Here is a 24,241-nt window from a genome sequence, read left to right as displayed (position 1 = left end):
CTGTCATCCTAGCTCTTGGGAAGTTGAGGCAGGAGGATCTTGAGTTCCAGACCAGTCTGGACTACATAGTGTGACCTTGTCTCAAAGCAAAACAAAACAGAATCCAAGTTCCAGAACCTTCTCTCAAGTCCCAAGAAGTATGGCTATAGCATCCAATTTCCACACCCAAGTCCCAGAATTCTAGGAGCTGTGTTTTGATGTCTTCCGATTTTCTGCTCTTGCCCTTCTGTCCCCTCCCCCTGGTGGGACTGCCCCTGGGGAAAATACCTCCTTAAGGACGCAGAACAATGGCTTCAGACTAGTAAATGCTCATTAGACCAGGCTAATCCCTCCCCACATCCCATCCACCACTGGGGCGTCCAGCCTGTAAACCTGACTGACCTTCAGCTGCCTCTCGCCCCACCCTATACCACTCCACCCCCAGACCCAGGTGGGGCTAGGAGCTTATAAATCCAGGCATTCTGGTGCTTGCTTCCTTTCTTCTGGTATCCAAGCTGCCCTGGATGTTACCGGAGGACCTAGAAGGGGTGAGATCTTTGAGAAAAAACCTGGGAAGATGAGGGTGGTGAGGGAACATTGGGAATGCCCTGATCTGACATACAGACTATCCTGGGTGAATCCAGTGTGTCAAAGGCACTGGGTAATCCAGGTGTCCTTTCCTGTGGCCCCAAGCTGAATTAGAATCAAGAAAATGTCCTAAAGCTTCTAAAAGGAGCTCAAGTGGAGGGAGGGGTGATGGAGAAGGACGTCCCTAAAAGCACTTGTCTCCAAGCCAAGGACATAGTCAGCAGTGATCAAGGTTCAAGTCAGTTCAGTACAATCGCCCTAAGGTATCCCCAGTGCCAGGTCTCAGGCCTGGAGCAGTGCTGGGGACAGAAGGACCTGGCCCCTTCTGAACTCCATAGTCAGGGGCTGGAGACAGGTGGGGGAAACAGGTGTACAGGCCAGACCTCAGCATTTCTAGTTACTGCTACCATACAGAGGCAGGATGAGCACTGGGGGTTTCCTTTATGGGTATAGGGGGCTTTCAGAAGAGTAAGGTTGAACTTTCAGGACAAACGGATAATTGGAAGATGACAAGGAAGGCTTGAATTCACTCCTGAGGCCTCCCATGGGTGACCTATACTGTACACTGAGCAGTACCTGCAATCCAGGGTCAGTTAGGCTGGGTCTGCTCAGAGAGAGTTCCCAGTTTTTATGGGGAAGCACATAGCACAGAGGGTCAAGAGGGTCAGGAAAGGCCTCAAGGAGAAAGTGATCCTAGAAGGGCTGGTAGGAGAGATAACACCAGCAAAGGCAGGGAAGCATGAAATGGCAGCGTTGGCTGTATCTGGCCCGAGGTAAGCAACAGTCAACCAGAAGAGGGAGAAGCCACTGTTTTCCTTGAAAGTACAACTAAGGGTCTGGGACTTTATCCTGGGGCCTGTGGAGGAGGGCTGTGAGCAGGGGGCAGGCACGGTCAGCTCTGGGAGTAGAAAGGCTCCTCAGGAGCAGGGTGCCACAGCACAGGCCTGTCATCTCAGCACTAGGGAGGCAGAGGCAGGATGGAAAGTCCAAAGCTAGCCTAGACAACATAGTGAGACGCTGTCTCAAATTTCAAAAAGTGAAGATAGATGGAGGCGGGATGGTTCAGTGGTAAAGCACCTGTCTAGAATCCACAGTGAGGAGCTGAAGACGTGGCTCAGAGGTAGAGCTCCTGTCTAGAATCCACAGTGAGGGCTGGGGACATGGCTCAGAGGTAGAGCTCCTGTCTAGAATCCACAGTGAGGGCTGGGGGCGTGGCTCAGAGGTAGAGCTCCTGTCTAGAATCCACAGTGAGGGCTGGGGGCATGGCTCAGAGGTAGAGCTCCTGTCTAGAATCCACAGTGAGGGCTGGGGGCATGGCTCAGAGGTAGAGCTCCTGTCTAGAATCCACAGTGAGGGCTGAGGGCGTGGCTCAGAGGTAGAGCTCCTGTCTAGAATCCACAGTGAGGGCTGGGGGCATGGCTCAGAGGTAGAGCTCCTGTCTAGAATCCACAGTGAGGGCTGGGGGCATGGCTCAGAGATGGAGTTCCTGCCTAGAATCCACAGTGAGGGCTGGGGACATGGCTCAGAGGTAGAGCTCCTGCCTAGAATCCACAGTGAGGGCTGGGGACATGGCTCAGAGGTAGAGCTCCTGTCTAGAATCCACAGTGAGGGCTGGGGGCATGGCTCAGAGGTAGAGCTCCTGTCTAGAATCCACAGTGAGGGCTGGGGACATGGCTCAGAGGTAGAGCTCCTGTCTAGAATCCACAGTGAGGGCTGGGGGCATGGCTCAGAGGTACAGCTCCTGTCTAGAATCCACAGTGAGGGCTGGGGGCATGGCTCAGAGGTAGAGCTCCTGCCTAGAATCCACAGTGAGGGCTGGGGGCGTGGCTCAGAGGTAGAGCTCCTGTCTAGAATCCACAGTGAGGGCTGGGGGCGTGGCTCAGAGGTAAAGCTCCTGTCTAGAATCCACAGTGAGGCTGAGGGCGTGGCTCAGAGGTAGAGCTCCTGTCTAGAATCCACAGTGAGGGCTGGGGGCATGGCTCAGTGCACTTATCCATCATGCATGAGACTTTTGGGAGAAGGAGCAAGGGAGGGAGGCAGGAAGACTCTTTAGTGCCTTATGTGGAGGGCAAGATATAGGAGAACTAGATCTGAGAGGACCTAAGAAGCCAATGGGGGGCTAGGTAGGGTCCGGAGCCAGGGCCATGGTGTTGGGACAAGAGACCCAAGGGACTGTTACATGATGCCGAGCTCTGCTGAGTGCTTAAAGGAACGGTGGATCCTCCAGAGATAAGGACCCAGGAGGGAGGACAAGTGGGGTGCAGCAGTTAGGGGACAAGACAGTAAAAAGTTTATTAAACTGCTGTGGTGATTCACTCTTGCAATACCAACCGAGGAGGCTGCGGCAGGTAGGTGATGAGCCTGAGGCCAGCGCAGTGTTCACAGGGATAGGGAACTACAGTCAGGTCCGCCTGGGTTACAGTGAGACCCTACCTCGAAAAGAAAAGAACTGGGCTGGAGAGATGGCTTAGCGGTTAAGCGCTTGCCTGTGAAGCCTAAGGACCCCGGTTCGAGGCTCAGTTCCCCAGGTCCCACGTTAGCCAGATGCACAAGGGGGTGCATGCATCTGGAGTTCGTTTGCAGAGGCTGGGAGCCCTGGCGCGCCCATTCTCTCTCTTTCCGTCTTTCTCTCTGTGTCTGTCTCTCTCAAATAAATAAAAATTAAAGAAAAAAGAAAAGAACTTTCTTTTTTTAAAGATTGTATTTTTATTTAGTTATTTATTACAGTCAGAGAGAGAAAAAGAGAGTGAGAATGGGAGCGTCAGAGCTTCCAGCGCCTGCCAACTCCAGACGCATGTGCCACCATGTGCATCTGGCTTATGTGGGACCTGGAGAATCGAACCTGGGTCCTTAGGCTTCACAGCATGCACGTTAACTGCTAAGCCATCTCTCCAGCCCCCAAGAAGTTTCTTAAGCAGCCAGGTAGGGGTGCCTTTGTGTCTGCATGGACCATGGTGGGGCAGGTGGGCCCAGCCTTACCCCAGGTTTTGGTCTCTCCTCCTCAGATTTCCTCCAAGCCCCAGCCCTTCCTGCACCATGTGGCTTCTCTTCACCTTCTTCGTACTGGCATCCACAGGTGAGGGCCACCGAGATCGGGTCCTGGGCTATGGGAATAAAATGCCTGTTTCCCCGGGGTATCCGCTCCCTAGGACTTGACAGACCCTTCCTACCTACCGAGAGACCCTTTCATGACCCCATCGAAGCCACCAGCCAAATGACCCTGAACCCTCAGTGCAGCCTAAGAGCACAAAGAAGCCCTGGAGGGGCTGAGCCACCTGGGTCCCCTCCCTGGCCATAAGAGGGAACACAACATTCTGGCATCACACAAACCTGAGTTTGAGTCCCAAAGCTTTGTTTTGTTTTGTTTTCTTGCTGTGTGATCTTGGGGAAACTACTGAAGCCTCAATAGCTTTCTATAAGAGACAGTACCTGTCTGCAATAGTAATGGCTTCAGTAGTCACATAGGATGAGGCACCAAGCGAACAGTCTCTGGGTTCAAACGCCTTCTAGGTCCTTAAGTCTGTGACATCTTAACTCAGGTACCATGTGGATTAAATGTGGTGTGTTGTCAGGTATATGGGTGTGGCAGGGTGCTTTAGACACCAGGTTCATAAGCGGCCCTCATTTATCAAGCCTGTGGTTCAGAGAGGGATGGCCACCATATCAAGGTCACCCTGGGTGACAGGTGAACTCCAGACCAGGCTGTGCCACCTCCCAGGGAAAAATTCATTGTAACCTGATAGGGTTTTTGCCCTGGAGAAATTGGGGGGGGGGGTAGATGTTCATTAACCTTGTCCTGTTCCCCACACGACACTCCCACCTTTCCCCGACCAGCCCTGGGGCGCTCAGACCTCCCCCACATTGCCAAGCCTCAGGCTGTCAGTGTACTGTCTCCCCACTGCTGGCTGCACACAGCCGGAGCCTCCGCCCTCCTCCAGCTCGGACTGGCTGGATGCAACCCGGTGCCCAGCTGTTCAGCCATGCCCTCAACCATAGACGGGCCTCACCCTTCCTTTGTTAAGCCCCTCACCCACCACATCCGCATTCCCACATTCCCTCGAAGGGCCTTTGGCCTTGTTCCTAACCTCAATGGGCAGAAAGTGGACATTTGGTTTGGCTGTGCCAATTCAGCTCTGGTGTGGGCGCCTGTCATGGCTGTGACCTTTGACAAGAGTAGGAGAGTATCCACACTACCTGTGTATGGTTTTTCTTTTATATGGTAGTATGATGGCATTTTGTGTTTGTGTGTGTGTGAGAGAGAGAGAGAGAGAGAGAGGCTGTCCAGTTGATAAACCAGGACCCCCACAATGTGAACTCAGATGAATGACCTTGAACATGGATCTAGAGATGAATGAATTATCCTGTCTCTCCTGCTTTGTGCCTTTGAGCTTAAATGCTGGCTCTATATGAAGGTATTGCCCTGGGATCTAATGTTGGGGGAGGGCCCACATCTGAGTATTTGCCCTGTAGATGGGTGCCTGGGACTTTGACCTCTGCAAATGGCTGGTAAGTAAAGCATGATCTTGACCTTGGTCTGCACAGATGTCAGCAGTAATGTAGCTGTGTGTGTTACCAACCCGAATAGCGATGTGGATGCTCCCATAAATGAATGCATGTGTCCTTTGTTTAAAATACATAACAGGGGCAAGAGAGATGACTTAGTGGTTAAGGTGTTTGCCTTCGAAGTCTAAGGACCCACGTTCAATTCCCCAGTACCCACATAAGCCAGATGCACCAGCTGGCACAAGCGTGTGGAGTTCGCTTGCAGGGGCTGGAGGCCCTGGCATGCCAGTTCATTCATTCATTTCCTCCACCCCCCCCCTCAATAATAATAGTAAGTATTGCACACCAGCTGCCCCAGCACTTGAGAGGCTGAGGCTGAGGAAGATTGCCATGCATTTGGGGCCAGCCTGGGCTACATAGTGAGGCCATTTAAAAAAATTGAGGGGATGGGGCTGGAGAGATATCTCAGTTGCTAAGGCAGTTTCCTACAGAGCCTAATGACCTGGATTCAACTGCCCAGCATCCACATATGCCAGATGCACTAAGTGGTGTGTGCTTCTGGAGTTTGTTTATAGCAGCTACAATCGCTGGGGTCCTTCTTCCCTTCCTCCTTCTTCTCATTCTTCCTCCCTCCCTCCCTCCCTCTCTCTCTCTCTCCTTGCAAATAAATATGTTTATTTAGAAAAAAAGAGTAGAGCTAGAGAGATGGCTCAGCAGTTAAGGCCCAGAACCCAGGTTTGATCCCCCAGTACCCACATAAAGCCAGATGCACAAGGTGGCACTTGCATCTGGAGTTTATTTGCAGTGACTAGAGGTTCTGGTGCTCATTCTCATTCACTCTGTGCATCTTTTCTCCCCACCCCCACACCCCGTCACTCTTTATTTTTAAATATTTATTTATTTATTATTTATTTATTTTAGAGAGAGAGAATGGGCATGCCAGGGTCTCTAACCACTGCAAACAAACTCCAGACACATGCACCACTTTTGTGCATCTGGCTTATATGGGTAGTGGGGAATTGAACCTGAGTCCTTAGGCTTCACAGGCAAGCACCTTAACCTCTAAGCCATTTCTCCAACCCTCACACTCTTTTATAGTAAAGAAAATATTTTGAGTGAATTTCAGGGCTACAGTGAGACCCTACCTTTAAAAACTAAAAATAAACAAATAATAAATAAAAAATGAGAAGCTGAAAAAATGGCTCATCAGTTAAAAGCACTTGTTTGCAAAGCCTGCTAGCTTGGGTTCAATTCCCCAGTGCCCACATAAAGCCAGATATGTAAAATGACTCATACATCTGGAGTTTGTTTGCAGAAGCAAGAAGTCCTGGCATGTCCATTATCTCTCATCCTCATCTCTCTCTGTGATAAATGCATAGGTAGATGATGGATGGATGGATGGATGGATGGATGGGTGAATAGATAGATAGACAGACAGATGATAGATAGACAAATAAAATTTAAAAATTAAAAACTGAAATGAAGGTAGGAAGGGAAAAAGTAGTTGGAAAAAAGAAAAGTTTCAGCAGGAGAAGAGAGGTAGGTAATAAGGGGTAAGTATGATCAAGATATATACATGCATGAAATTATCAAAAAATATAAATAAATACCAGATAAACAATGATCAACAAGATTTATTAAGCAGATACCATGTTCCAGGCACAATTTACCCTCTCCTCCACACACATACACATTCCAATTTCATCTTCACTGCCCTCCCCATTTTACAGGCGAGGAAACGGGTTCCAATCAAGAGATCAAAGTCAAACCAGGTGTGGTGTCACACGCCTTTAATCCCAGCACTCAGGAGGCAGAGGTAGGAAGGTTGCTGTGAGTTCAAGGCCAGCCTGAGGCTACAAAGTGAATTCCAGGTCAGCCTGGGCTACAGTGAGACCCTACCTTGCAAACAAACAAACCAAAACAAGAGAGAAGGAGAGAGAGAGGTCAAAGTCTCACCAGTACATTTGAACCCAGGGTGCAGAGCCACCTCCCTTTCCCAGGCCCTGTGCAGAAAATGGCGGGTGATGTTGGATGCCCAGTCTCATGCTGGAGACTTGTGATTTGAGGTCTGCCCTCCATTCCATGTTGTGCATGTGTTTGCCCACACGCCCATCCCTCAACTGGCCATACTCATCCATGCATGTGAATGTCTTGCTGTGACTTTTTTGTTTCGATGATTTTTTTTTTGAGACAGGGTCTTATGTAACCCAGGCTGGCCTTGAACTTGTTATATATATAAAGATGGCCTTGAATTCCTGATCCTCCTGCCTCCACCTCCTGAGTGCTGGGATCGTGTGTGCCACATACCTGGTTTAAGAGGTGCTGAGGACGGAACCCAGGGCATCATGCAAGTTGGTCAAGCACTCTACCAACTGAGCTACATCCCTGGGCCCCACTGCTGTGATTCTTGAAGTTGCATGTGAATTTCAGCTTAAAGTGTTGCCCCTGCATTTGGATACCCATGAATATGTCTGAGACCTTCTTTGATTCTCAACCAAATTTGGTGAGCTCGACTTGGTTGAGATACAGACTCTAGAACCAAGGCTGTCATATATATCAAGTGACTACACCAACTTGACATCTGTGATAACCTGTTGGCGCTGAATGGCTGTTCTAAGTGACCTGTCTCCACCTCCAGCCACAGAAGACTTCTTTCCTCCTGGCCCTTTCCCCTTCTTTTTTCCCAAGTTCTTGTAGAAAGTGGAATAGGGTTAGGGTACCACAGGCAGTAGATGTAAAAGCCAGAGCACAGAGCTTCAAATGGCAGGAAAATTTTTACTTTATTTATTTGAGAGAGAGAGAGAGAAAGAGGCAAAGAGGGAGAGGAGGAAGAGGGAGAGAATGGGCGCACCAGGGCCTCCAGCCACTGCAAACAAACTCCAGACACATGCACCACCTTCTGCATCTGGCTTATGTAGGTCCTGGGGAATCGAACCTGGGTCCTTAGCCTTTGCAGGCAAGAGCTTTAGCTACTAAGCCATCTCTCCAGTCCCAATAGGGACAGCTTTCGATGTTGTGTGTATGTGTATGTGTGTGTGTTCTTGTGTGTGAGTGTAGGTACAGGCATTCCGTGGCATCAGAAGGATGATTGCAGGTGTCAGTTCTCACCTTTCACCTTAAGGTAGGATCTCTCATTTCTCATCCCTGTGTTCACCAGGCTAGCTACCCTGCAACTTTCCAGGCACTCTTCCTGTCCCTACCTCCCTTCTCACCATAGCCACCCTGGGATGACAGATGCTCTCACTACAGCACCTGGATTTTATTTTTATTTTTTAAGTTTATTGATTTATTTGACAGGGGGAGAGAGAGAAAATGGGTGCACCAGAGCCTCCAGCCACTGCAAACGAACTCCAGACACATGTGCCACCTTGTGCATCTGGCTTATGCGGGTCCTGGGAAATCGAACCTGGGTCCTTTGGCTTTGCAGGCAAACACCTTAACAGCTAATCCATCCCTCTAGCCCTGAATTTTATAAGATTCTTTTTTTTTAATATTTTTATTTTATTTTGTTTTTTAATGAGGAGAGAGAGAGGGAGAGAATTGGCATGCCAGAGCCTTAGCCACTGAAATCTCACTCCAAATGTGTGCGCCACCTAGTGGGCATGTGTGGCCTTGCACTTGCATCACCTTTGTGAGCCTGGCTTACTCTGGAGAGTCAAACATGGGTCCTTAGGCTTTGCAGGCAAGTGCCTTAACTGCTAAGCCATCTGTCCCACTGGCATGTGGCTATTTGTTTGTTTGTTTTCAAGGTAGGGTCTCAGTCTATCCCAGGATGGCCTGGCACTCACTCTGTAGTCCAAGGCTGGTCTCGAACTCATAGTGATCCTCCCTCTGCCTCCCAAGTACCGGGATTAAAGGTGTGCACCATGACACTGGATTCAACATCTGGCTTTTCATGTGGGTTCTGAGGCAAGTACTCACACTTAAGTGGCAACTGCTTTACCCACCAAGCCATCTCCCCTGCCCAGGGACTTCCTGATAAACTGGGAAAGGGCATAGATGGGCAGTATAGTGAGGAGGGTCTAAGGAAAGTTTAGGGGTTTCTGAAAAGGGCCCCATGCTCAGGGATCTACCCCCTCTCCCAGCAGCCCAGGATGGTGGCAAGGTGCTGGAAGATGAGGAGTGCGTGCCCCACTCACAGCCATGGCAAGTGGCCCTGTTCGAGCACACCCGCTTCAACTGTGGTGCTTCCCTCATTTCCCCGCTGTGGGTGCTGTCTGCTGCCCACTGTCAAACCCGGTATGAAGACGGGCTGGGTGGTCCTGTGGGGCATGACTGGGCCTGGGAACTCCTAGGTTTGGGGGCTACCTGGACTTGTGGACTTGAAGAAAGGGACCTAGATTCTTGGATACTGAGAAAGGAAGATAGTGGGGTGTCAAGGCCCTGGGTGAAGAGAGGTGTGACTTCGGAATCCTTACGTCCTTGAAAGAAGAAGAAGTCAGCAAACGTCCCTTCTTTGAACCCAAGTGGCGGGTGTGGTGGCGCAGGCCTTTAATCCCAGGATTCGGGAGGCAGAGGTAGGAGGCTCCCCGTGAGTTCAAGGCCACCCTGAGAGTACATAGTGAATTCCGGGTTAGCCTGGGTTAGAGCTAAACCCTACCTCGAAAAGCCAAAAAAAAAAAAAAAAAAAAAAAAATCTACATCCTGAACAAGAGCCAGGACTTGAAAGGTTGGGCTCTAAATGTGTATATGCCTTGGGACTCCTGTGTTCCTACCTGGCTATGGCTGGAACCATCATCCTCTTCACGGTCTTAGGAAAGGGTAAAGAAAGGATCTTAAAATTCTTCACCAGTTGGGGGACCTCCGGGTTGCCCATTCTCTGACGCCTGTGTCTGCTTCTGACTGTGCCCGCCCAGCTTCATGAGAGTGCGCCTAGGAGAGCACAACCTTCGGAAGTACGACGGCCCGGAGCAGCTTCTCGCAGTTTCTCGCATCATCCCGCACCCGGGCTATGAGGCTCGCAGCCACCTCCACGACATCATGTTGTTGCGGCTGCTCCGCCCTGTGCGCCTGACGCCCCAGGTGCGGCCTTTGGCTCTACCCACTCGCTGTCCCCGCGTGGGAGAGCCCTGCCTGGTGTCCGGCTGGGGCCTGATCTCGGACGACGGGCCTGAGAACCCCAAAAGGCCTAAACCTCAAGGTGCGTGGAGCCTGATCCTCCAAGGCTCTCGGGTGGAGGGGACAAAGAACCAACGGGTATGGCTATGCCCCGATCTTGCTGTCCTCCCCAGTGCGCCTCCCGGATACGCTGCACTGCGCCAACATTAGCATCATCTCAGATGCGTCTTGCGACAAGGACTACCCGGGACGCGTGATGGACACCATGGTGTGTGCCGGTGTGGAGGGGAGAGGCACCGACTCCTGTGAGGTCAGGGGCGAGAGGGACCATGGGGTGGAAGGACCGGTAGGATGGGACGGGCTGGGAGCTGGGGCTGGCTTGGATGTCCTTTGCTTTGGGCCAGAGAAGATGCTACGGCTAAGTGTGAAGGCGGAGCCCCAGGAAAAGTTTGGATGGTGGTGAGATTGGAGGAGCCAGGGCTAGCTAGGGTTGTGTTTGGAGTGAGTGGTATGGTGGTTCGTTTGAGAAAGCACAGGGTGGGGCGAAGAAGGGGAATGGGTGCCTTTTGACTTGGGGTGAGAAGTATGTCGGGGTTAGTGTGGGGTGTCATGGAAATGGGGAGGAGGCAGAAGACACAGAGATCGGAATGGGGCTGTGTTGATGATAGTGGGCTTGCTTCGATTTTGAATGGGGAGATGTGCGCTTGCATGAATGAAGGTAAAGTGGACATAAGTTGAGTGAGTCCTCTTGGGTTGTATTGGATCGGGGTATTTGGACTGACTTGGGTTAGCATTGGTATTGCCTAGGGTGGGATTAGTTTGGGTTTTCTCCTGTGTGCGTGTGTGTACGTTAATATCGTGTGGGTGCACCTGTATGAAGGACCGAGAAGGACCTCGTTCCTTGCAAATATCCACTTCATTCCCAACAGGGTCTCTCATTGCTCTGGAACTCAATTAGACTACACTAGACTGGCCAGGGAGCTCCAAGGCTCCTCAGGCTGCCTTCTCTTACAAGCCAGCACCACCCGGTGGTCTTCTTCCGTGTTTGGGGGGGGGGTATGCACATGTATGGTCCCTTATGGCACCCCTGCACTCACCTGGGGCGGCTGGAGTGGAATGTTGAGTGTTCCATCCCACTGCACTTCTGCCTGGTCTTTTTGTGAGTCTGCCCCCCACACACACACACAACTTTTCTCTCCTTTTTACTAATTCCAGAGCTTGGGGAGCATTGAGAATTCTTGGTTCTGTGCTTCCCTATGAAACTGGAGTTACAGACATGAATGGCCACACCCGACTGTTTATGCAGGATCTGGAGATTTGAACTTGGCAGTCTCAGGCCCCCTCAAACTGCTGAGTCATCCCTCCATCCTCCAAGTTTTATTCTGTTCTGTTCTGCTTTTGTTTTGTTTTGTTTATGTGGGTACTGGGGAATCCAACCTGGGTCATTAGGCTTTGCAGGCAAGCACCTTAACCACTGAGCTGTCTCTCCAGCACCCATGTTTTGTTTTGTTTTGTTTATGTGGGTACAGGGGAATCCATCTGGGTCATTAGGCTTTGGAGGCAAGTGCCTTAACCGCTGAGCCATCCCTCCAGCCCTGGCTTGGGGCTTTGTTGCAGTAGTGAATACTGATTCAAATGAGGCTGAAGCCACAATATTTTGGAAATTCCTACTTACCTTGACAACCGCCCCCCTTTTCCCCACAGGGTGACTCTGGAGGACCTCTGGTCTGTACGGGTGCCCTGCAGGGCATTGTGTCCTGGGGTGATGTCCCTTGTGATACCACCACTAAGCCTGGAGTCTATACCAAAGTCTGCTACTACTTGAAATGGATCCGGGAAACCATGAAGAGGAACTGACCCATCACTTCCTGCCTGGGCAGCATCAGACCTGGGGCAGGACTGGGCCGTTCCCCATTGTCACTGATGGTAGCCACGGACTCGCTCCACCTGAAGCCCAGCTGAGGTTCAAAGTTGCCTTTTTAATGCCAGGATATCAGACTCGTTGATGCAAGCTGCTCTGTAGGCATGTCTATGGCTTTCTTCAGACAATGAAAATAAATGCAGGGGAGCTGAGGGGCATGGTCCACTGTTCTGTGTCACCTAGGCCCCCCTATCCCTGAGTGAGGGAACATGACTCTGGGCAGGGCTTCGCTCCAGATCAGTGGCCCAACTCCACTCATTCTTGGTTTTCCTATCTGTCAAACGGGCATCACCATATCATCTTGCTTGCCTTGTGGAAGGGGGCTTTGAGCATCAAATGAGATCATACATATGAAGCGAAGGAAATGGTATCTGGCATTCTGTCCATACGCAGGAACTGTACATCCAGGAGAGAACCCAGCACATCAGATCATAAAGAAAGCTCAGAGTGGTGGCTTACACCTTTAAGACTAACATTTGGGAGACTGGGGTGGGAGGATCACCATGAACTCCAGGCCAGCCTGGGCTACACTATTGAGTTCTAGCTCAGCCTGACTTAGCATGAGACCTTGCCTCAGAAATAAAGGGAGGGAGGGAGGGAGGGAAGGAGGAAAGAAGGAAGGAGGAAGGGCTGGAAGGATGGCTCAGCAGTTAAGGTACTTACCTGAAAAGCCTAATGACCCAAGTTTGATTCCTCAGTACCCACATAAATCCAGATGCACACTGTGGCGCATACACCTGGAATTCATTTGCAGTGGCTAGAGGCCCTGACACGCCCATTCTCTCTCCCTCTTCCCCCTCCCTCCATCACCCCTCCCTCTTTCTCATAAATAAATACATAAATAAATTTAAACTATTTTTAAAAAGAAAGACATTTTATCTTCTACACTTAGTTCTAGGTTTCTTAGTAACTGTGGTAATTAGGCAAACACTCTCCTTTCCTTGGCCACATATGTGACACACAGCAGTGTGTGGGACACTGTGGGCCGCTTCACTGATTTTCAGAGTCAAGGTCACAACTGGAAGTCCATGACTTTACCATTAAAGGGCACAAGTCTAGTTCCTAACTCTTCTTTTTTTTTTTTTTTTTTTCCAAGGTAAGGGTCTCACTCTAGCCCAGGCTGACCTGGAATTCACTATGGAGTCTCAGGGTGGCCTTGAACTCACGGCAATCCTCCTACCTCTGCCTCTGAAGTGCTGGGATTAAAAGTGTGTGCCACCATGCCTGGCTTAGTTCCTAACTCTTTGCAGAGACCCTGAAATATAATTCTTAAGGACACAATGTTAAAGCCCATACTCTGGGTTAAAGACCTAAAGAATAAATTGGGGGGGGATGATAATTGCAATTTGTGGTGCTAGTCTTTTTTATTTTTTGAGATGGTCTCATGTAGCCCATTCTAGCCTCAAGTTCACCAGCTGAGGCTGGCTGAACCCCTGATCCTCCTGCCTCCACCTTGCCTCCACCTCCTGAGTGCTGGCATTACAGTCATGCTCTATCACACCTGGCTTTGGGGCATTAAATCTTGGCCAGGAAGGGCAATTAGTTCAGGCATTATGGGGTAGGATGGGGAAAGAGGCAGATCTCCCCCTCATCCGGGAAACAAGGCATAGAAGGGTCATTGTGGCCCCAACATTGTTCAAAATGGACACGGAATTTTGAAGTGCTAAAACACCATCGCAGACCCTGAAATCTCATATTCTTGTATCTGACGGTGTTCATGTTCAAGATAAATGCCCCCCAAATTTTTATTATAAATTTCGGGATCTAGATTTCAGGTTGGGAAGGGCCAACAAAAATTATGGCATTCTCTTGGATTGGGCCAGGGGCCACCTACAGATACTCCTGGCATTGCTAAAACTATTAAAGCATGGCCGTGCTGGAATTCCAGTGGAAGTTATGGGACTTATGCTTGGTGAATTTGCTGGTGACTACACCAGCCGAGTGATTGATGTGTTTGCTGTGTGACAGTCAGGACCAGGTGTCAGTGTTGAAGCAGTTGACCCCATGTTCCAACCCAGAATGTTAGATATGTTGAAGCAGACAGGAGGCCCAAGATGGTTGTTGGTTGGTATTACAGTCACCCTGGCTTCGGCTGTTGGCTTTCTGGTGTGGGCATCACCACTCAGCTGGCAATAAAGAAGAGCAAGCAGGATCCCAAACATCACTTGGAAGAACATGTGGATGTACTTATGACTTCAAATAGTGTCCAGTGTTTAGCAGCAATGTCAGACACGGTTGTATGTAAATAATGCAACACGGAAATCTATTGCTGATACTTTCAGTGAGTATTTCTCTGTTGTTCCTAATGTTCAAAATCAAGGGACCTCTGAAAGTGTACTGGTTAACTGCAAGACCTCAGGCATCATTTGCAGCACTGTAACAACTTCAGTCTCAGTTGTACAATTACTTCTGTTTCCTTAGTCAGGTCTCTGCAGGTTCCAAAGTTGACAAACATACATCAAAGTGGACACTATTGGTTAAAATCCCATTTAGTATTTGAAGAAATCAGTAGCACAAACATATTTTGATTGTTGCTTACAAAATAAAATACACTTATAATGCAAAAAATATTCTGGCATCGTCAAGGCAAATATTTATATTTTAGGGGCGCTGTTAGCTCTCTTGGCTATAAGCGAAACAAAAATGTAAAGCTTTGGAGACTGATTTCAGGGTACACTGAATCTTGGGATACAAGACCTTCCTTGGAGCTTCCAGCTACTCCTCTATCTTCCGTTCTCTATACTCCTCCGCTCCCAACTTGCCTCTCGGGCTCTGCCCCCCAGAGCAATGCCTCGGGGAACTGCAGGCTCTGCCCCACCCAACCTCAGCCCTGGGAAGGTGTCCAGGGTGGCCCAAGGCCTGCGGGACAGCAGGTGTGGCTGTCCCTCCCCTTCCACAGCCCTGGGGGTGGGGGGAATCAACCTCCGTCAGCAGGGGCAGGACCTTGGCCAACATCTGGGTGCCAGCACAGCAGAGGCGGGGCTCTGGGGGAAGATGAGGGTTTTTAAAGGCTCCCCAAGGAGGTGCCCCAGCTCCTAGCTCACCGCCTGCTGCCCCTGGACACCTGTCACCATGTGGTTCCTGGTTCTGTGCCTCGCCCTAGTCTTGGGGGGCACTGGTGAGATGAGGGGGGAGGGACCAGAGCCCTGATTTCTGTGCTGTCCTTACCTCTGCAAGTCCTTTCTCCTCCCTCCCCCTTGCACCTCAGCCAGTGCAGAGGTCACCAGCATCCAAAGGAGATCCCAGATGCCTCCCTCTTTCCTCTTTCTCCTGTGTCCCTGCCCACGGCCAAGACTACCCCCCCCCCCAGCCCTCATTCCCACATTAGGTTCCTATTCCTCCTCACTTTGCAGTACTTTCTCCTCTTTCCTAGCCACTACCCAAAGGGGAAGACTCTGGGCTCACTCCACCTCTTTTGGGGGTTCTCCGCCTCTGCCAAGGAGCCTCGTAACCCCATACAGACTTTGGGGTACAGATTTATCTTTCCAGCTCCCTATTTTCCTGTCTCCTTAATTTAGACAGAGTCCCACCAAATCCCACCATGTCCAGCGACTTTGCCTGTCCAGCTGTCAGTCTTCAACTGTGTCCTCCGGACCCTAACACTGGTCCTTAACTCTCACAAGTCCCTCAATCCTGCCTCCCAAACTGGCACATGATACCAGATTTATACCCTGTATCACGATCTGCCAATTCTCCCTCCCTCTGGCCCTTTTGGTTCCACCTGTCTGTGGGAGGTTGAGACAGGGACTCACTCACTCTGTAGCCCAGATCAGCTGTGCCCAATCTCCTGCCTCAGCCTCCTTGGTGCTGGGCTAACAGGTATGCACCACCACGCCTCCTGCCGGCCCCCAGACTCCACACATCCTCCCACACATAACCCTCTAACCAAAGATTCCTTTCCTTATGGAATCCCCATCCTTCCCCAAGCTCCTACCCTCCCCCACCCAAGACCCCTTGCACTGCTCTGGTTTTCTGGGACCTAGCCCTAGGATCCCCAATCCCTTCCCCACAAGGTCACCCTGCTCAGACCTCCCAAAGACCCTAATATGTGAACCTCCAACCCCACATCAAAAGGGTATTCCCCTCTTTTTCTGCAGTGGCAAGGACCGGTTTAACTCCTGATCCATACCTATCCCCAGACTGCCACCAAGAGAACCCCCCCCATCCCTCCAGCACCCCAGACCATGTGCCCCATCTCCAAGGGAAGCAGAGCCCCTCCCCATCCTGTACCATAATCCCTCTCACCCTGAGCCCTTTCTCAGTCTGACCAAAACTCTGTTCAGAGGGTCCCCAGCTCCCTTAGGAGCCATCCCAGCAATGCAAGGAACTCCTGAAACCTAACAGGCATTCTGTATCCTCTCTCAGGCTTCCCCCTTTCCTTTAATTTGGATCTGGAAACCCCTAGGTCTACTCTCCCAGGTCAGCTGACTCCTGGTCCAGCTCAATCCAGTGACACACACCCCCAGTTAGCCCCAAGCTTTCCTTCCCCAGTGCATTTAACCACTCACATCTAATTCCCAATGGCCTTATCCCTTCCTGAGTCCCAAAAGCCCAACCCTAGCCCTGACCCTGTCCCTAGTCTGTGAACCTCTAATGCTGTGTTCTTTGTCTCCCAGCCTCTGGTCAGCTTTCAAGGAGTCCCTTCCTGGAGTCCCTCTGTTCTCTGACCCTAAGGTTCATTCTGACTCCAGATGCTGTCTTGGCAGAGCAGAAATTTCCCTACCCCAAATCGGCCACCCACCTCCAAGCTCAAGGCGGCTCTTGCATTTAAGTCCCTGGCCAGTGCCCCAGACTCCTCCAGCCCTGGTTCTGTGTCCTCAGGTCCCTTCACAGCCTATAGCACAGCGTCCTCTCTGAGCTGTCCCTGACCCTTGGGCTAACTCCACCCCCCACCCACCCTGTTTACAGGTGCCGCTCCTCCGATCCAGTCTCGGATTGTCGGAGGCTATGAGTGTGCGAAGAATTCCCAACCCTGGCAGGTGGCTATCTACCATTACAGCCGCTTCCAATGTGGGGGCGTCCTGGTGAACCCCCAGTGGGTGCTCACAGCTGCCCACTGCTACAGCGAGTAAGTAGGGCCAGGGAGTCAGGGGAGAGCGCATCAACACTTTACAGGACTGAGAAGCCAGAGCTATTAGCCGCAGGACCCCCAGACCAGGCTGGGGGACTGAGGGACAAGGAGGGCAAGGGATTGAAAGGAGAGAGGCAGAGCTGCATGGGAGTGCACTGTCATGGCCCATGACTGTCTTGGTCTCTATGTTCTTGTTTCTCTCACCAGGCCTGTGTTTGGCTTCTATATTTCTTCCTTCCATGTCTCCATGTCTTTGCCATCTCTATCCACCTCTAGGTGTCTCTGCGGCCATCCGTCACAATATGTCTTTGCATGTGTCTGTGCTTTTCACCCTCATCTCTACTGACCACACACAAGAATGGGTTCAAAGAGGACCCCAAAGGATGGGGATGTCCCCAGATACGCATGTGTGAGAGGTGCTTCTCACTCTGAAGGGCTCCTCCCTGCAGGACCTTCTGCCCACTCTGGGAGACACTGGTCAGGACTGGTCTGAGCTGGAGCTGGGTGGAGGCAGCTAAGGGGGGAAGGGAGGGCAGTGTTCTGGGGAGGGACACAGGGAGGGCTCTGACCTTGGGCTGTGGGCCAGGCCTTGACTGCTGGGGAACCTCACTGCAGCTCGCCTGCAGCTGCGAGGCTCTCAGGCCTACCCTCCTCTTCTCCTTTCCCTGTGTTTCCTCGCTCTCTCTGACTCTCTAACTTGGTTTCTCTGCCTCTCTGCTCCTCTCTCTCTCTCGCTCGCTCTCACTCTTGCTCTCTCTTGCTCACTTGCTCTCATTTATTTTTATTTATTTATTTGAGAGCAATAGACAGAGAAAGAGGGAGAGGGAGAGAGAATGGGTGCACCAGGGCCTCCAGCCCCTGCAAACAAACTCCAGATGTATGCGCCCCCTTGTGCATTTGGCTTATGTGGGTCCTGGGGCATCAAGCCTCGAACTGGGTTCCTTAGGCTTCAAGAGGCAAGCTCCACCACTAAGGCATCTCTCCAGCCCCTCTGCTCCTCTTTTTACCTCCTTCTCTTTACTTTCTGCACTTCTAAACTTGCTCTCTGTCTCTTCTCACTCACTCTCTGTCGGCTCCATTTCCCACTCTGCCCTTCTCGTCCTCCATCCTTGTTGCTGTCTTCCACTCTTCTTCTACCCAGTCTTCAGGTGTCTTTCCCACTCTCCCCTTCCACTGTTTTCCTCCTCACTATCTCTGCATCTTTCCCCCTCTCCCTCCCTCTCTCCCTCTCTCTGCTTCCATTCCTCTTTGGGGACCCTCCCCCTGCACTGTCCTGGCCCTGCCTCCTCCTCTCATTCTCTCCACCTCTTTGCTCCTCAGGGAGTACCAGCTCTGGCTGGGTCGCCACAATCTGTTTGATGATGAAGAGTCCGCTAGGCACATGCTCGTCAGCGAAAGCTTCCCACACCCCAACTTCAACTTCAGCCTCTTGAAGAACAACTCGAACCACCCCGGGGATGACTACAGCCACGACCTGATGCTGCTGCGCATGGCTCAGCCCGTGGAGCTCACGGATGCCATCCAGGTCCTGGCACTTCCCACTAAGGAGCCCGAGCTGGGGAGCATCTGCACTGCCTCAGGTTGGGGCAGTATCGAGCCCCTTCAGTGTACGTTTGGGCCAGACTGCGGTGGGCTGTGGGACGAGTAAGGAGGTCCCTGCTGGTCTTTCACTGCTCTTTTTCACCCTGGGCCACCACAGTCCAGTACCCAGATGATCTCCAGTGTGTAGATTTGAAGCTCCTTTCTAACGAAGTGTGTGCAAAGATACACCCCAAGGATGTGACAGAATTCATGCTGTGTGCTGGCTGCCTGGAAGGAGGCAAAGACACCTGCGTGGTGAGCCAGCCCCTCCCTGCAGGGCCTTGAAGGGCTGGGAAGAAGGGGTCTCGGGTTCCAATCTGGAGGTCTGAGAGCTACTGTCCCTCCCATTCCCTTATCCCCTCCCCCAGACTCCCACCCCGGCACCTCCATTACCTATATGGAAGTGATGAATCCTGGGCAGAGATGGTCCAATAGCTGGCCCTCTCCCTCCCCTGTGACTTAGCTACAAGGGCCATCCTGGACCCTACCCTCCACCCTTGTAAGAGCTGGACTCAACCTCCCCTGCCTACACTATGGGCCAGGGATTTGGTCCCACTTGAAATCCTTGCCTTCCTTACTCTGCCACTGGGTGCAAGAGACTCCAGAACGAAGCTGGGCCAGCAGGCTGAACCCTTCTCACTCCCTTTTGTCCCTCTCTTGTTCCCAGGGTGACTCAGGGGGCCCATTGGTCTGCGATGGTGTGTTGCAAGGTATCACGTCATGGGGCCACGTCCCGTGTGGCAGTCCCGCCATCTACACCAAAGTCATAGAGTTCATGGACTGGATAAGTGAAACTATAGAAGCAAATTCCTGAAGCTCCCACTGTCCCCTACTCCCAATAAAACTCAAGCTGCATCCAATGAGCATCTGGTTCCGGCATTCTTGGGCCTGCCACAGTCCTGGCTGAGGCCAGACCTTCTGGTTGATCCCAAGGTTGGGTTCACAGCTATGTGCAGGTGGCCAAAGGGAAGGGACTGTGACCAATCAGAGACTCCAACTTCAAAGACCATGTCAGGGTTACTATACTCATCCACTCAGGCTGGGCCTGACCCTACCCTACCTGAGAAGATAGGTGGGGGAACAGTGGAGAGTCAGACGCTGAGAAGTTGGACACTGTGACTCCATTTTTATTGCACCCTTTTCATTGTGTCTGGGAAGTCAGGAAAGGGGCAGAGATATTTCAAACCACTCCTTCCTGGGGGAAGAGCCTTCCTCTGATGGGTAAGGCTACACCAAAGGCTGGACTGTGGGAGTGTAGCCTGAAGGTCCACAGTGGACATCTTGGGCAGGGCTTAACAAAAGGACGGAGAGTGGCTATGTTGCCTAGCCAGGCATAGAGGCGGGGCCACATTGCTCCTTCTCAGCAGGATGATGGACCCGTGTCTGCAAAACGGGGCAGAACTGCAGAGGAGTGACAGAATTCCTACAAACACCCACTGGGCGGAGACGGAGCTGCAGGGGATGGGTCCTCAGCAGCAGAGGCAGGGCTGCCACCTGTCTCCTAAGGGTGCTGCCTGCTTTCAGGGAGGAGTGAGTTCTGAAGGGAAGTCTAATGATGGGGGTGTTGTGTCTAGAGAAGCTTGAGACCCGTCGCTTTGAAAAGAGGGATGGTTTTCCTAGATGCTGCGTTAATGAGACAGACTGGGAGCGACGTCATAGCTGATGACTGAAGAGAGATGACGCAGTGGATGCTCCAGCATGGAATGTCTTGAGACCCAGCGGAGGTAGCTTGCCCTCCTATCCATGGTGGGCAGCCTGCGGCTCCACATGCCCACTTGGTTTATGTAGGACAGGACTCCTGGGAAAGGGGGCTGGATGGGCTACTGGACTCTAAGCACCACTATGGCCCCACCCATCCCTCCGGCTCCGCCCCCTTCTCTGCTCTGGCCCCGCCCTCACCAGCCCACAGCATCAAGGCACTGGCGCACCAGCACAGGTAGAAGACCACCAAGTAGGACACCTGAGGCCTCGGGAACAGCCTCTTGCACTCGATGACAAAGAAGATCATGCTGAGGGAAATCAGGAACCCTGCACTGGGGTGGGGCCAGAGACGGACAGCAGACTGGACAAGGGACCCCCAAGGAAGAGAAGATGGACACAGACAGCCCTGGCCACTCTCCACAAGGAAAAGAACCCCGAGCCAGGCCTGGTGGTACAGGAGGTTGAGGCAGGAGAATCACATGTTCAAGGCCAGTCTGGGCTATAAGAAACAGCCCATTCTGCCAAGCAGAAGGGGGTGTTGGGGTGGGGTGAGGGCACCCAGGACACCACTGCCCTCGACCACACTTACCGATGCTGATGCTGAGGACACTGAAGAGTAAGTCAATCTTCCGCAGGCGGCGGAAGACTTGTTGGAAGGAGAGGACCATGGAAGACAGGAGAAAGAGGCCTAGCGCCAGGGCCAGGATTATGAAGCCCTTACTCATATGAATGAGAACTGGAGGGGGGGTGGGCAGATAAACAGTCATTCTTCTGACACTGTGAGGAGCCTGACTGATACCCCTCAGTGTCTGCTCCCAGATAACCCAATCAATGTCTGCCCTCCTGACACCCTTAAACTCACCCCCACTGCAGAACTGGACAGTGCACACCTGTCATCCCAGATTCTCAGGAGACTGAGGCAGAAGGGTTATAACTTCAAGGTCAGCCTACACTACAGAATGAGCTCAAGGCCAGCCTAGGCAACTTAGTAAAACCTTGTCTCAAAATAAAAAGTAGCTGGGTATGGTGGCGCACACCTTCACTCCAGCACTCAGGAGGCAGAGGTAGGAGGATCTCCATGAGTTTGAGGCCACCCTGAGACTCCATGGTGAATTCCAGGTCAGCCTGGGCTAGAGTGAGACCCTACCTCAAAAAAACAAAGAATATGGGCTGGAGAGATGGCTTAGTGGTTAAACGCTTGCCTGTGAAGCCTAAGGACCCCGGTTCGAGGCTCGGTTCCCCAGGTCCCACGTTAGCCAGATGCACAAGGGGGCGCACGCATCTGGAGTTCGTTTGCAGAGGCTGGAAGCCCTGGCGTGCCCATTCTCTCTCTCTCCCTCAATCTGTCCTTCTCTCTGTGTCTGTCACTCTCAAATTAATAAATAAATAAAAATTTAAAAAAAAGAAAAGAATATGGGCTGGAGAGATGGCTTAGCAGTTAAGGCACTTGCCTGCAAAGCCAAAGGACCTATGTTTGATTCACCAGGACCCATGTAAGCCAGATGCACAAGGTGGAGCATGCGTCTGGAGTTTGTTTGTAGCGGCTGGAGGCCCTGGTGCTCCCATTCTCTCTCTGTCTCCCTCCCTCTCTCTCTCGCTTCTTTCTCTCAGTCTCAAATAAATAAATAAAATAAAATGTTTAAAAAAATAAAAAAAAAAACAAAGAATAAAAAGTAAAAAGAGGACTAGGGTTGTGGCTCAGCCATAGAACTGCCCCAGAATCCTCAGTGAGGAGCTGAGGGCGTGGCTCAGAGGTAGAGGTCCTGTCTAGAATGCACAGTGATGGGCAGGGGTTGTGACTCAGTGATAGAGTTCTTGCCTATTGTAAGCCAGATTCGGGGTTCAATCCTTGGTAGCCCCTCCCCCCCCAAATAAAGACAACTGAAAACAAAATTATCATGCCACGCATCACTTCCCAGAAATTCTGCAGTAGCTCACTCTCACACAATGATCTCCCTTCAGCATCACTCCAAAACTCCCTCCCAGAGCCTGTCCCACTGCTGTGCACTGACCTGTGACCTGGCCCACATTGGCACACTTGTGCCTTTTGCAGTTGGTCCAGAAGCCCAGGTAGCCAGCATAGGGATTTTGCAGGTAGGCCACCCGCCCATCTGTCACGCTGAGCAGCAACAGGGTGGCGAGGATGATGAAGACAAGAGACCAGCCCCGCAGGACGAGCTTGCGGTCCTCCTCCCAGGTATAGAGCTGGTCGGCTGGGAGGGAAAGAGTTCTGAGTACCTGGGTCATTCTCCGTCGTCTTGCTGCATACTGGGCTCCATCCTTAGCCACATTCTGAATCCCCTCCCACCCCAGCCACCTCCTCGTCCCCAGCTGTTCCTGTCCCATCCCCATTGTCAGCTTCACCTCCAACACTGCCTGCAACTCCTTCCAGTCACAGATCCTCCTGTCATGATCCCGCCCACCCCAAACTCCATCCCTACTGCTAAGGCTAACGCCATGCAGACAGTGCCTCTCCTAGTCACCAAGTGCCTGCGACCTTGTCAGTCTCTCCTTGTCATCTCAAGTCCCATCCCCTATGCCTCACACACCTCCAGACACTCCAGATTTCCACAGGGATTTCTACTACCAAGTTATCGCCACCATGGGGGCCCTGGATGCAGTTTGGCCTGTGTTCTCTGCCTGGACCCTCCTGCCCACTTTCACTGGGCCCTCCCTAAGCACTTTGCAGGTCTCAGATCCAATTTCCTTTCTTGCCTTTCCCTGAGACCCAGGCCCACCACTCAAATCCTGGTTGCTCAGCCTACTGGATGCTCCAGTGGTGTGAGACATGTCTCTTTCACTGGCCCATCACAGCCTTGTTATCAATTACTTGGCTAGTTGGTTTGGGGAGTGGGGTGCATGTGCGTGTGTGTGTGTGTGTGTGTGCATGTGTAAGCCAAAGGATGACCTCAGGTGCCGTCTTGAGGAACACCATTCACCTCTGTTGGAGACAGGGTCGCTCACTGGCCTGGAGTACACCATGTAGGCTAGCCAGCTCCCCAACACTGGAATTACAGGCATGCACCACTGCACCCAACTTCTACATGGATACTGAGGGTTGAACTCGGGTCCTCATGCTTGTTACACACTGAGCCATCTCCACAGCCCTGTTTTTGTTTTGTTTTGCCCAGGGCAGTTGGTAGAACACCTCTTTCAAGATCCACTGTAAGCTCCAGTTAGGCTGCAGCAGCCCATCCCCTCAGCTGCAGTGATGACAAGTTAGCTTCTTGGGGAACTGCCATTTCTTTAGTTTGCTGTTAAAATTTTTATATCTCATTTATTTCTTTATTTGAAAGTGAGAAAGAGACAGAGAGGGAGAATGAAAAAAGGGGACTCACCAGGGCCTCTAGCCTCTGCAAATTGTGCATCTGGTTTATGTGGATACTGGGGTATCAAACCAGGATCCTTAGGGTTCAGACAAGCACCTTAATCACTAAGTCATCATTCCAGCCCTGGTTTGTTTATTTTATTTTCAGTTCTATATTTATTTATTTGAGAGAGGGAGAGAATGGAAGAGGCAGAAGGGGGAAGGGGTATTGGGAGCAGCAGAGCCTCCTGGCCACTGCAAATGAACTCCAGATGCATGCATCACCTTGTTCATCTGGCTTACATGGGTACTGGGGAATTGAACCTGAGTCCTTAGGTTTCCCAGGCAAGTGCTGGCTTCAAACTCAGTACATAGACATGGATGGGTGACCTTGAATTCCTGATCCTCCTGCCTCCACCTCCTGAGTGCTGGGACTGCTCACAGGTATGCACTACCACTCCCATTTTATATGGTGCTGGAGATCACTCCCAGGACCTCAGGCATGCTAGGCAAGCACTCTGCCCACTAAGCC

The 24,241-nt window shown here is 51.6% G+C and overlaps 2 protein-coding genes across 3 annotated transcripts; both read left to right on the top strand.

The window, feature by feature from the left end:
- Window positions 1–489: 489 nt before the first annotated feature.
- On the top strand, window positions 490–12,112 carry Klk15 (kallikrein related peptidase 15). 2 transcript variants are annotated; one of them, XM_004672568.2, is made up of 6 exons: window positions 490–527; window positions 3,573–3,643; window positions 9,159–9,309; window positions 9,927–10,210; window positions 10,302–10,438; window positions 11,833–12,112. In XM_004672568.2, the coding sequence occupies exons 2-6, from the start codon at window positions 3,604–3,606 to the stop codon at window positions 11,983–11,985; spliced, it is 765 nt and encodes a 254-aa protein (XP_004672625.2). In that variant the 5' UTR covers window positions 490–527; window positions 3,573–3,603; the 3' UTR covers window positions 11,986–12,112. The 2 variants fall into 2 exon arrangements, with proteins under 2 accessions (XP_004672625.2, XP_004672624.2); XM_004672567.2 differs by having other exon boundaries at window positions 492–527; window positions 9,156–9,309.
- A 2,982-nt stretch (window positions 12,113–15,094) lies between these two features.
- On the top strand, window positions 15,095–19,561 carry Klk1 (kallikrein 1). The gene is made up of 5 exons (XM_004672566.3): window positions 15,095–15,167; window positions 16,958–17,117; window positions 18,441–18,727; window positions 18,820–18,956; window positions 19,369–19,561. Exons 1-5 carry the CDS (start codon window positions 15,122–15,124, stop codon window positions 19,513–19,515), a joined length of 777 nt encoding a protein of 258 aa, XP_004672623.1. The 5' UTR covers window positions 15,095–15,121; the 3' UTR covers window positions 19,516–19,561.
- The last annotated feature ends 4,680 nt before the right edge of the window (window positions 19,562–24,241 follow it).

The sequence above is a fragment of the Jaculus jaculus genome, chromosome 14, assembly GCF_020740685.1.
Source record: "Jaculus jaculus isolate mJacJac1 chromosome 14, mJacJac1.mat.Y.cur, whole genome shotgun sequence".
Classification (NCBI taxonomy): domain Eukaryota; kingdom Metazoa; phylum Chordata; class Mammalia; order Rodentia; family Dipodidae; genus Jaculus; species Jaculus jaculus.
This window is presented reverse-complemented; position numbering and strand designations above follow the sequence as displayed.